This window comes from Drosophila mojavensis, unplaced genomic scaffold, assembly GCF_018153725.1.
Source record: "Drosophila mojavensis isolate 15081-1352.22 unplaced genomic scaffold, ASM1815372v1 contig_74, whole genome shotgun sequence".
Classification (NCBI taxonomy): Eukaryota; Metazoa; Arthropoda; class Insecta; order Diptera; family Drosophilidae; genus Drosophila; species Drosophila mojavensis.
This window is the reverse complement of record NW_025318899.1, coordinates 4,798,375-4,810,489: the sequence shown is the minus strand read 5'-3', so window position 1 is coordinate 4,810,489 and position 12,115 is coordinate 4,798,375. Positions and strand designations below refer to the sequence as shown.

At 38.5% G+C, this 12,115-nt stretch overlaps 4 protein-coding genes across 19 annotated transcripts in view; 2 read left to right on the top strand and 2 right to left on the bottom strand.

Moving 5' to 3' along the window:
- Positions 1-151: 151 nt before the first annotated feature.
- On the bottom strand, positions 152-2,128 carry LOC6581441 (arrestin domain-containing protein 17). Of its 2 annotated transcripts, none has more exons than XM_015161845.3 (4): positions 1,924-2,128; positions 1,014-1,515; positions 769-954; positions 152-713 (listed from the first exon to the last, which is right to left on the bottom strand). In XM_015161845.3, the coding sequence occupies exons 2-4, from the start codon at positions 1,464-1,466 to the stop codon at positions 330-332; spliced, it is 1,023 nt and encodes a 340-aa protein (XP_015017331.1). In that variant the 5' UTR covers positions 1,467-1,515; positions 1,924-2,128; the 3' UTR covers positions 152-329. The 2 variants fall into 2 exon arrangements, with proteins under 2 accessions (XP_015017331.1, XP_002007171.1); XM_002007135.4 differs by having other exon boundaries at positions 1,933-2,128.
- Positions 2,129-4,060: 1,932 nt separating this feature from the next.
- LOC6581440 (ras association domain-containing protein 10) lies at positions 4,061-8,367 on the top strand. The gene is made up of 5 exons (XM_032731441.2): positions 4,061-4,301; positions 6,280-6,836; positions 6,900-7,219; positions 7,291-7,502; positions 7,640-8,367. Exons 2-5 carry the CDS (start codon positions 6,291-6,293, stop codon positions 8,317-8,319), a joined length of 1,758 nt encoding a protein of 585 aa, XP_032587332.1. The 5' UTR covers positions 4,061-4,301; positions 6,280-6,290; the 3' UTR covers positions 8,320-8,367.
- Positions 8,302-9,702, bottom strand: LOC6581439 (osteopetrosis-associated transmembrane protein 1). Its single transcript, XM_002007133.4, has 3 exons — positions 9,318-9,702; positions 9,059-9,243; positions 8,302-8,998 (listed from the first exon to the last, which is right to left on the bottom strand). Exons 1-3 carry the CDS (start codon positions 9,631-9,633, stop codon positions 8,612-8,614), a joined length of 888 nt encoding a protein of 295 aa, XP_002007169.2. The 5' UTR covers positions 9,634-9,702; the 3' UTR covers positions 8,302-8,611.
- Positions 9,703-9,866: 164 nt separating this feature from the next.
- Positions 9,867-12,115, top strand: part of LOC6581437 — a 40,167-nt gene continuing 37,918 nt past the window's right edge. For all 15 annotated transcript variants that reach the window (XM_015161841.3, XM_044010257.1, XM_044010260.1 and 12 more), the window contains exon 1: positions 9,867-10,722. The gene's annotated coding sequence lies outside the window, so the exon portion shown is untranslated. The remainder of the gene's footprint in view (positions 10,723-12,115) is intronic.

Here is a 12,115-nt window from a genome sequence, read left to right as displayed (position 1 = left end):
AATATATCAAAATTGGAAAACAAATTAATGCCTAAGGATTTGGCGATTAAAGGTCAAGGTAGGAAGATGCATACATACCTGTATATGTGTTGTATATATAGATACATATATCTGTATAAGTATTGGAAACTATAATTGAAACGTCAGCTCATTTTTCGGTTATCTCCAAGCCGGTTACGCCCGACTAGAGCCCACTTAATTGTTTTTTAGTTTTGTCATCCTCGAAGTTTTACAAATCATTAAGAGAGAGTTAAATAAGTTATAAATTAATGTATGGCAAAAAATATTAATCCAACAACTGATTCTTTTGTTTTGCATCGCATCGAGCGTTAATTTGCATTTGGCTTTTCGTGCAGCCACGGACGGAATATGGGCAATGTCGAAGGATAATGTGTGTCCGGCTTTAGGACGGATTCGGGCCAAGTGTTGGACACATCATTGGCATTATTGCGGAACGGATATGTGGCCAAGACGATTGGAAGTTGCAATTTGATTTCCTTTTCCAGCGACTTCGGCTCGATGACGAAGAAGACATCGTATGTGATTTTGATCAGATGGCAGCCATGCAGATTCGTTGGTGGCAACGGCGGCACATAGAGGCTATCATTGTGCCATTCGTCCTTGCCGCCAGGACGTATCTTGCCACGCACCAGCACGGCCAGAGCGCGCTTCTCCGTCTGAACTGTCTTGCCGCGTGCCAAGTACTCAATGGTCTATAAGGCCGTATTGAATTAGCTTGGATCGAACTTTAAATTATCCTCAACTTACCTCAGTTAGTGATGCCTTGGTTCGTTTTATGGTTACATTGCTAGCATTGGATATGAAGGCTGTGACGAGTATATTCTCGCCGGGCACATAGCCTCCGCGATCCAAGACCACACGGCATTTGATCTGACCACCACCCACACAGGCAACCACGCCCAGTTTGTGTTCCACCTCGCAAGTGAAGGGTTGCTGTTGAGGAATTTGAAGCAAACATTAGCTTAGCTTTTCTGGCATTCCGATATATTTACCGATAGTATTGGTTTCTCCAGGTTCAAGTCAATGGGATTCATAACAATAAACACTTGATGGTTCTTGTGTGTCAGACCTTTGGGTTCACGCAAGGCTGCAGTGCAATAATATTGTATCCAGCCGAAGCTGCCCAGGAATGTGGAGGGCAGGCCAATGGGCAGCCCCAACTTGAAGGGAAAACTATGTATGCCAGGCGATAGTATCGCAGGACCCTGATCCACATCGCCCAGCAAACGCATGCGAAAATCTATGTAATTCTCTTTGTCGTAAGTGCGCTCCTGTCGCCCCCCAGCACGCACCACGCCCTCACCCACCACATGGAAGTGCAGACCCAGAGCTGGAGTCTCATCTTGTAGTTCTATGAGCACGCGTCCCGATAGAAACTGACCCGGAAAGTACAGCAGCGACGAATTATCGAATATAATGAGAAATTTCAGTAATTTTCGAGGCATATTTCGGCAGCTTCAATAGTTCAGAGATACGTTTACGACCTTGAAATACCTGTTGTATGTAGGTAGAAAAAAACAACTTTGAATTAGCATTGTTTAGTAAAAGCTTAAATGTTTTTTTTTTTTTTCAAATATATATTATATATATGTATCTAATGAACTCATTGTGTCTGAGAGAAATTTCGAATTAGTTTTATAATTGCCATTAAATGATGCAAAAAATCAACGCAATTAAAGCTTTTCCCTTTTTAAATGTCGCTGCAAATTGTGCTTCATTATACACACACACACTCACACATACCCACACGCGACATATACTTATATATGTACATATATATACATATTTTCGTTTGAACAATCCGCTTGTGGCTTTATAAACGTGGGTGCAACGCCAAAATGCTTATATACTCGCACAACATCCGAATCCACTCATATACTCATTGACGTTTTGTTTGAATACCTCTCGTACCTAGCCTCGTACGTTGCGCTATTTATTGCTTTATGTATTTTTCTTGCTCGTTTATATTTTTTTATTGTTGCTGCTGCTGCTTCTTCTTCTTTATTTTTAAACTATCTCAGCTGCGCAAGCGCTTTGGGCCCGCTCCAACAAGTTAACAGCGCGCACACTGACGATTGCTTAACAACTAAAGCTGTTACGATTTTCAGCTAGCTTAGTCGACTCGGCTTCAATTCTAGAGATGGCACAGAGGTTCGTGTTTACTCAAGCGAGCAGTGGAAGCTAATGACGTAGGTTGGATGACCTTTAGTCAAAGTAGATGGTAAACAAATATGTGAAACTGCAAACCAACTACGCCTTTTATTTCCTAAAATATGTACTAACGAAATAAAAATGTAATATATATGTAAATGATCATTAATTCAAATTTTAAGGTATCATGTACGTATATACAGAAAGTTAATTATATTATTATTATATTAAACTATTTTTGAAAAATGAATTAAAAATCAAATTAAAATTATAGTTACTATATATTGAAATAGCTTTGTTTTTATTGTATAAATATGTATTTAATAAACAATCATTTTGCTACTACATACGTGCTTTACCAGAGCTTAAATACTTCTCATTTGCACATCTCTATTCAAGCTCTCTTCTAACTACACACATTCAGGCTTATATATGCCTGTTGCGTTGACGCTGAGTCAAAATACAGGTTTTCAATGCGCAGAGCGTGTGAGAGAGCAGAGAGCAGAGGTGAAATACGCTTGACTCTAATAGCGTAAGCTAGTTGCACTCAGCGTGGTGAATTAAGAGGTGAATATAAGGCAAGATTCAAATTATTAGGCTACCATGATCAGTGTATAAAAGAGCTTTGTATTTTATAATACAATGTTTATTTTTGTACATAAATAAATGTAATATATTTTTAAATAATATTGTTATTTAAATGTGCTCATTAAAAAAAAAAGTAATTTTATAAAAAAATATATTTATTATAATTATAATTTACATATATGTAGATTTTTAGTTTAAAAAATTACATTAAAATAATTTAATTATAAATATCAACATAAATGATCAATTATTGAAATCAGTTTGCTTTAAACTTTTAACCGCGATTGTGAGCTTTTGAAGTCAACTTCTCAAGTTATTACAATTTTGGGTAACTATTGCGATAGTTACAACCACTAAACTGAAAGTGAAAGGTTAAAAAGCGTAACAAAAACAAACCTGTAGACATGATAAAATAACAACTTTTTGCAAGTGTAAGCAATGCGAACGAGGAGGAGGTGGAGGAGGAGGACGACGACGTCACGTTTTAAACGGACTAAACCAGACTTAGCGACAGCAGTTGAATAACTTTGGCAAAGTGTTGCATAGTGCCAAACTCGTTAGATGCAAACGGGTGTGCTACACTTAAGAGCTTTTGGTAATTGTCTTTTTTTTATTCACTATTTATACACCTGAATCTGTAGTTTCATAATACTTCGCAGCAGAGACAAACAAACAAACAATCGACTGCTACAAACGCATATAATTTATGCGGCATCGAGTCTAGATCGTTAAGATCAAAGAGAGCAGAATAACCAAAACTTTAAAGTTGCGAGTGTGTTTAGCTATGTTGTTCATGTCTGACAGACTGTAATGGGAGCGAATTTAAAGAGGCACACTAATTTAATGTCTTTGTACGTGTGTGTGTGAGTGTGCCAGCTGAAGTGCTTGAGTCTGAGTCCGTTACGTTAACTAAGCTGCAAAGAGAACAGAAGTAACCGAATTTTATTTGTATTTGTGTGACACACTGTAAGAAGTCCGAAGAGTGCAGCAACACACCAACCATTGTTTACCACTGGATATTAATGCGAGTGTGTGTGAGTGAATGTGTCAGCTGAAGTGTTTAAGCTTAGCTCCGTTACGTTAAGCTACGACTTTGTATTAAGAGTGAAGAGAGCAGAAGTAAAAGAATTATTGTATTGAGTCAGCTGTGTGTATTGCAAGGAGAGCAAAGAGCGCAGCAACACACCAATTTGTGTTTAGCTCTGTATTTAATGACGTTTGTGTGTGTGTCTGTCGACACAATATTAGCTAAGTTGGTCCACTAGCAATGAATGTATTTATGTGTGTAATTATGTTTGTCTGTATGTATTTAAATAATGCACGGCTTGTGTTGAAGCTCTTCAGCGTGAAGCGTGAGTTTCTCTTCAAGCTGCACCTGAGAGCTGAAAGCTTTTTCTATATGTCGGCTTTTTCTTCGTTTTTTGGATTTTGTCTTCAGTTATAAAGACGACGCCAAAAGAGTTGGTTGGGCTTGGCGGCGGGCCAGCAAGCAGTTGTAGCAGGTGTAAATACGGGGCAAAAAAAGAAAAGCAAAAGACGATGTATGTTTATCTATAAATATATAATTAAAATATAAACACCTCAAGAAATAGTGTGCTGCATTAGATCGTAACAAGTTTTTAATGACTGTCAGTGAAATAATTGGTGAAAACATGAAATCAGAAGTCGAAAACAACAATAAACAGTGCCATCAGAACAAGTCCAACAACAACAGTAAACAGCAACCATAACAAGCGCTTTGAAGCGTGTAGTTTTTGGCTTTAGTTTTTTGTGTGTGTTAGCTTAAGAAATAAGAACCGTTATAATTGCCACTTTTATGTAAATCGAAAGAAGTAGTTATGCTCGTTCGTTCCAATGAAATGAAAGGAGCAGATGGATGTTGTGTAATGTTAATATTAATGTTTAGTGGCCTCTTTTTTTCGGAGATTGTTCGAATGCTGTACGCCTATTGTGGGCGTGGTAAATGTAGAAAAAGAAGCTGTAACTGTGGATTCTCCAAGAATTATGGAGTTTATTGTTTACGAAATGAAAGGAATTTATGGACTTTGAATCGTAGAGATTGTTCATTGATATTATATATTCATATACGCCATTGGGGGCGCGGCAAAAGTGAATAAAGAAACTGTTAAGTGGTCTGTTTAAGAGTTTTGGAAAGAAATATATGATTTGTATGTAATCTATATTGGACTCTTGAAGATTGTTTGGCTATTATACATAAATGATTTTTGTATGCGTAAAATGTAGGCAATCTGATAGAACGAATTGTTGAATTGTTCAGTTCTACTTATAGATCTACAAAAAAAATACCCAAATTACATAAAATCGCTTATCGACTCATGGGAAGTTAGAAAATGTAATTTTAGTCATTAATGCCGTGAGCGAGTATCCCACAGTCAGTACCACCCGCCTCGACTACCTCTCTGTGGTACTTACAATCATTTCCAAATTATATTCTCTGAACAATGTTTGTTAGTTAAGCTTCACGCGTACTTTACAATGCTACGATGTAACTTTCTAAACCCAAGCTAGATTCCACGCTCTCAACGTGATTTGGCCATTACAAGTGGAAGCCAAAGATTTGTCTACACTTGATAGTTGTGCTGGCCGGCCAATGATCAATTCGTATTATGAATGCGATAAATTACTTTGGTCATTTTAGTGCTTCCATTTTAAATGCCAAACAAACTTCGTTTTGGGTGTGGTAAACCTGCTGGTGCTGCTGCTGTTGTCTGGTTACTAACGAGCCGTAGCATGGCCAAAATGCCATGGTGTCGGCGATTTGTAATTCTGCTCAAGTCACAACATACACCCATTGCTAGTTATATATATGTATCTGTTTATATAGATATATAGATTTCTTCCTAGCGCTCACTTTAATTTGTAAAGTCCGAAAGCCTCTTTACTCTGTACATATGTAAAGACTGCCTGTGGTTTAGATTTATGGAGATTAGGCATAATAAAACCCTTAGGCATTTACTTTTACAACTCAATCGGGCTACAGATATTACGAAAAGTCTAATGGGAAGTAGATCCTAATTGTTTTTCCTATTTAAAGTACTTGTACAAAGAAACAGAAGGCGTTAAATAGTTTAGTATATACTTCATACATACTATATTTTATACTATATATACCATTTCAGTTCAGATCGAAATCATAAGATCGATAATAGAAATGATTCTATATTTTATTTAGTTATGTATATGCTAGTCGGAACCTTTCATTACATACTCGATTCTCGTTTTGTGCAGAGTTTTGTAAATATCACTTACATTTGGGAAATCAAACAAAGCAAAAGCAGCTCTCTTACGGAAGTATTTTTTTTTTGTTTCGCTTTGATTTGTGACTCAGCCGAGAGAAGCCAAAGGAATTAAGTCTTTGATACCTTCTACTCTCCACCTTTCCTCTGCCTTACATCCGAGTGTCTACAACAAATGGTTCAAGCATGCAATTAAGACAAACGCATTTATATGTCTTTCTTCTCTCTCTTTCTTTCCCTTCCTCCGTCTGACTCATTGCAGTGCCAACGATAATGCTGAAGCAGGATTCAGGACTTTTGAAGAAAGCGTCGGTCACAGTCGTTGCTCCAAATTCCAACTACGCAAACTTTTTCAAGCCGAACGAGAGAATTTCTTGTAATGCTGACAGTGACCCGAGCCCGGATGTGCGTAGTACTGGCGATAGCTTGATAGATCAGATTTCAGTCACAATTGACGGGGAGAAACATTGGGTCTCTGGTGTGGATGCAAGCACTACGTGTACCGATCTGATATGTGCGCTACTCAGTTACAAAGATCTCGAGGGGAAGAACAATGAACATTTACCAATATACAATACGTTATCCAACAAATCGGGTAGATCCATTCATACATCTAGCCAAAACGCAAATCACAAAGCAACAACAATAACAAATACCAAAGAAAACGAACAAACTTCTTATAGCAAGGGTCTCAATACTAACCTACATCAATACGTAATTGTTAAACGATTGCGGGACAGTCGATTCGAGGAATATTTAGATGGTAGCACTCGTCTAATGGATGTCATACCAACTGCAGATAAACTGACCAAAAATCAGGTATATATTAATGGATTTTCCCATTAAATTATTTGATATTATTGAAAATACACTATCTACCAGTGTGAGCTCCAGCTTAGGAATCTTGCATCCGATACTTCCGCGCGCTTTTGTAAACAAATGGAAAGCCAAATGTTCTCAATGCTCTCCATGTCGACCGATAAGGACAGCGGCATGGGCAGTCCCGTAGGCAGTGCGCGGAGTGAACGATATCGTAGACGTCGAGGGAAAGCACACAGAATGGGCGTTACAGAAGGCCCAGCATTACCAAAGCACACTAAACCATTGCAGCCACAGCCGTGCAATCTAAATCCAAATGAGCATTTGATGAATATTATACTGGCCCAAGACGAAACCATCAAGAGACAAATCTACCTGCTGAAGTAAGTTGGACTCTCACCCTCTTTTATTCTGGGAATATCTCTCAAAGGTCTTGTCTGTCCCTACATTCTAGCCAAAAGGAGCAACAGATCTTAAAGATTGAGGATGAAAAACACCGAGCGAGGGCACAGAAGTTGGGTAAGAACTATTTGATCGACACATATTTAAATGCATTAGGTAGAGCGTCAGATAAAGAACTAGATAGACCTGATTTGGAAGATCAATGGGAGTGCGTAACAAGCTCCCATAAGCTCAATAGCCCACATCCTGCGTGTATTCATGAAGGTAAGAACACTTTGTGAACTACAATTTATAAAATAATTTGTACATTTTATAATAGCTGTAGCAAAATAAAATTATCATATTATATAATTAATATTCACTAATTAATGTTCACTAAAATATTCATATACTATTTATAGTTGATGCCAACCAACCCGCTGAGATAGTTTCTAATATTTCGCTCGATGCGAATATTTATTGGCTGGAAAAGGTTTACACTTTAAATGTTCGACTCCAACGAGAGGAAGAGGAACTGCTCCGGCTGCACGCCAAGGTGCGTAAACATCAGATGCGACTCGCTTACCACACCAAGGACGAGGTGTTGCAGCAAATCGATAGATTGGATACGAGCTTGGCCAACCAGGTGAACGACATCTATAGGATAGAGCGTCAATTGTTAATGGCCAATGAGCAGCTGAAAGCCAAATTGGGCGTCCTCGAGAGTTTGGGTAATGAGCTGGAAGTGATGCCAGGAGTAGATCATGAAATGTCTGCTGAGACAACAGCTCTAACTCGGCAATTAAATGATGATATAATCGCACATCGGAAATCTATAGCAGAGCATTTGATACAAAATCTACAGGAAAAGGAAGGAAGACAAAATTATGTCAAAAACCTTATCAAAAATGATGCCAATGGACGCGATCAGACGGATGCCAAAATGTTAAAGAAACAGTTATTTTTCGCTGTCGATAAGCCTGAAACTTTACATCAAGAAAAACAGCCCCAGACGAGGTATACATCGCATAATGAAAGTAATAGGCTTTTGGGCTATATCGATCCTGACATTGATATAGAAAACTTTGGTACACTTGTTTAATTGATAAAAATTGGTTTTTATAATAAAGCTTTTCATTTTTATGTTAAATATGATGTATTGCAATATTGGAACAATTCGTATATGTAGTATACTATCTTAAGAACTTAAGCTGTATATAATCATTGCTCTGAGCAAATATAAAAAACAGATTCACGATCAATATCACACTTAAACAGCTCATAATACAAGTTCGTACAGTTTAGACTAATTTTTAAGGTAAATTTTTTAACATTTCGTATAAAATTGGCATAACATACAAGTGTATATGTCTGTGTGTGTCATGCATTAGAACTTATTTCGGTGAATCCCCTAACAGTTGCTTACTTTGTTTTGGATGTAGAATTGGTTCATCATCGCTCGATAAATCGGAATCACGTGTAGCTAACAGGTTCGATATATTACTAAGCTTTGAGTCCACAACAGCTGGCGGCACCGTCGGAGTTGATAGAATAGCAGCTGTAATGAGCTGAGATGTGGACGGTGCATCCAGTTCCGGCTCCTGCTCGTTGAGCAGCCCGTGATTTGCCTCTCGGCGCTTAGTGAGCACAATGGCGCCGGTGTAGAGGAGGAGAATGGGCAGCACGGCGACAACGACGACGGTCGTCAGGAACGTGGACATTTTCACTTCACGCTTGCAGCACTTTAGATCCTTGGACCATAGGACGCGCGTTTTATTCATCTAAAGGGGTTCATTTAGTGAAAGAGCAAGAAATATAGCGAAATTTAGCTTAACACTCACTATATCCTGCATGTCAAAGCACATTTTGCCATTGCTCTCCTTATCCAAATTCTTGTAAAAGTTGTTCATGTTTATATATTCAAGCAGACAGCTGGTGCACTTGCTATCTGGGTGTTCCGCCAAGCAGGTCGAGAAAATGTCATACAAACTTGTAAAGTTCCCGGAGTTGTTGTTCTTGAAGCACTCTATTCATAGATGCAGTACACAATAGATTAATCATGTAAATCATGTGAATCATATGTGGATTAGTCAGACTTACCCTCGCAATAGGCACGATCCCACAGGCTCTGCAGCATACTTTGTGTGGTTGTCAAGATATTCAGGCGATCTGCGTCTGTGTAAATTTTTGAGCAGCTTTTCATCAGATCGCTGTAAGATGTTGACATTTCGTCAAATCTTACTTTGCAGCCATTGCACAGGCGCTCGTCCTGAACAGGCAGCGCGTGCCTCGTGTTGCAGTAAACGAATTCCATTTGAGCGTTGGCCAGTTCACGCAAGAGGTCTGTACAAGTTTTGCAAAGACTTGGCGTAATTATGCAGACAATGATAATAATTATTGAAACTAAAGCCCGCATCGCTAATGTTGTTTATTGTTTCGCTGTTGATTGTTCACTAAAGAACTAGTTGGTTTATGGTCACCCAAAAATTAAAACATTATCAGTGCCATTTGAGCATAACAGCTCAACTTTTCTCTTCGTGCTCTTTGTAATGGTTACTTCTGTTATTCGCCTTTTCCTCTCTCTCTCTCTCTCTCTCTCTATCGCTCTCATTAATTTTCATACTCGATTATTCTGCATGAGTTTGCATAGATACAGTTAGTTGTGTACGAGTCGTCGGCGCATGGTGTTATCGGACGTATTGAGCGGCACCCAAAATTTCCTTTGTTCATACTTATGTATTTTAATATCCGCGACGGACGTGTATTAAGTGAATGACAAGCTCAATAATTCAAATTGTAAATTCTACAGAGCCACCAAGTATTTTTTCTGTGTTTATGAAATTTAAGCAGACCTGCCTGCTGGCCAAAGCTGCCCAGGGTTCTGCTAGCACAGTTGAACAAAATATCTGCTCAGACGACGCGCTTCTACGCATAAAAAATAAACGAGAAAAAAAGAAGAAATAATGAATTAAACCGAAACGATTTTTAACTACTATAAAAACAAACAACTGTCCGTTGGACCGACCCCTTTCGAAAACAAAATTTCAAATTGAATAATATACGTGTATGAGAATGTGTATACATAACTGTTAATTGGCAGATTTACAGATCTGGAAAGGAGTACACAAAATCGAGTTAAATATATGCGAAAGAACATGACAAAAAGGAAAAGTGTTGCTAAATAATCATGTATTGTGCATATGAATACATATACATGCATATGTGTGTGCTAAAGTGAATGCAAAACAAGCTGCAAACGTAAAGTTGTGAACGTGTGGACGCCACTCCTTTTGCGCGAAAAGAGAAAAAAATATTAAATGTAAAAAGGCGGCGTCGTCGTCGTCGTCGTCGTTGTTGTCGTCTGTGCGTGAATAGAGATTGAGCGAGAGCTGCTGCGCCGGAGTTGAACTTCGCATATGCATACATACCAACAATCGTAGTGTGTGTGAGAGTGAGTGTCGGCAAATTTCTACAGAGCAAATAGAAACACAACACACTGTGATAGGTGCGTAAAGCGAATTAGATTAACTAACAAAACTGTAGGAAATATGGCAAATATGTTATAGCGGCATTTTTCAATGATTCTCTCTTTGCTCTGCCGCCTGGCCACACTGCGCAGAAGTTGAATGCGAAAGCAAGGCAAGGCAATAATGCAAAATGCAAGCATAATAGTAAGATATTTATGGCAACTGATCGAACAGCTGGCTTGCTACCTTGGGACACCTGGCAAAAAGCTGACACATTGAATTTACAGTTGCTTGAACATAAAACATTGCTCCTTTCCCTGTGTGTCGTTACGGGTTTTGCATTCGTTTAATAACTGGTTTTTAGTTCGACTTGCGCAGTATTTGGTCAAACAGGCCAAAAACAAAATAAAAATCTCCCAAACAAGCAAAAGGCTTACCAGAGAGCGAAACCGTTGATCAACATAGCTGAGAGAATGGCAAAGAAAGACAGAAAGAGAGAGAGGGAATGACAGTCGCTAACATTGCAAAAAAAAAAAAAAAAATTGCAAAACAATAACATGAGTGTGATAATCTACAGCTTTCGCTTTTGCTGCTGTTCTTGCTGTTGTCTTAGGCTCTTGTCCGTTCTTTCTCTTGATTATACTTTGTTATCGTTCTGTTGTTTCACTGGATCTTCGTGCTGTTCTGCTTGTTTATCGCGCTTCTGGTGGCTGCCTACGATTTATGCAAATGTGCAAAAGACTCCAATTACATTTATAGTTCCGCAACAAGAATTCAACCAGCATTGTTGTGTGTGTGTGTTTGAGTATGTATGCGTGCTTGCTGTGTGGAGGCCACATTGTTGTTAGTTTTTATACTTGACATAATATTTGTATGTATGTACACGTATACAGTTCTGCATACCAATACTTACATTTTCATTTGTATGATATTGCATGCACATATGCATGCTTGTATGTAGTGTGTAAATATGCATGAATGTGTGTTTATCTGTATAGAAGTTCACATATGCATTCCCTTGCTTCCAGCGTGTCCACTTATTTAGAACTCTTCTTCTTCATTGTTTATTTTTAGTGTAGAATTCTGGTTACAAAACATATTAATTTCATTGCCTCCATTTCAAAGTCGCTCTCTCTGTTGTTGTTGCTGCTGCTTTTGCTATTATTGTTTTTGAGGTTTTTTTGTTGTTGCGTCTTCTTTGTCTTGCCGAAGCAGAAACAGTTGCGACGTCGTTGTCAGCAGCAGCCACTGCCACTGTATTGTTTTTATTGCCTTCTCCGCCTCTCTCCCTCTCGTCCACGCTTGCTATCCCCCAAAAAGTTATTGTGGGCCTGAGGTTACTGCTAGGCTGGGGTCTTACCGCTTGTACATCGAGTCGCTGGTGGTGCTTATTGTATTTTATAAATATTATTTATTTATAAATAACCGTTG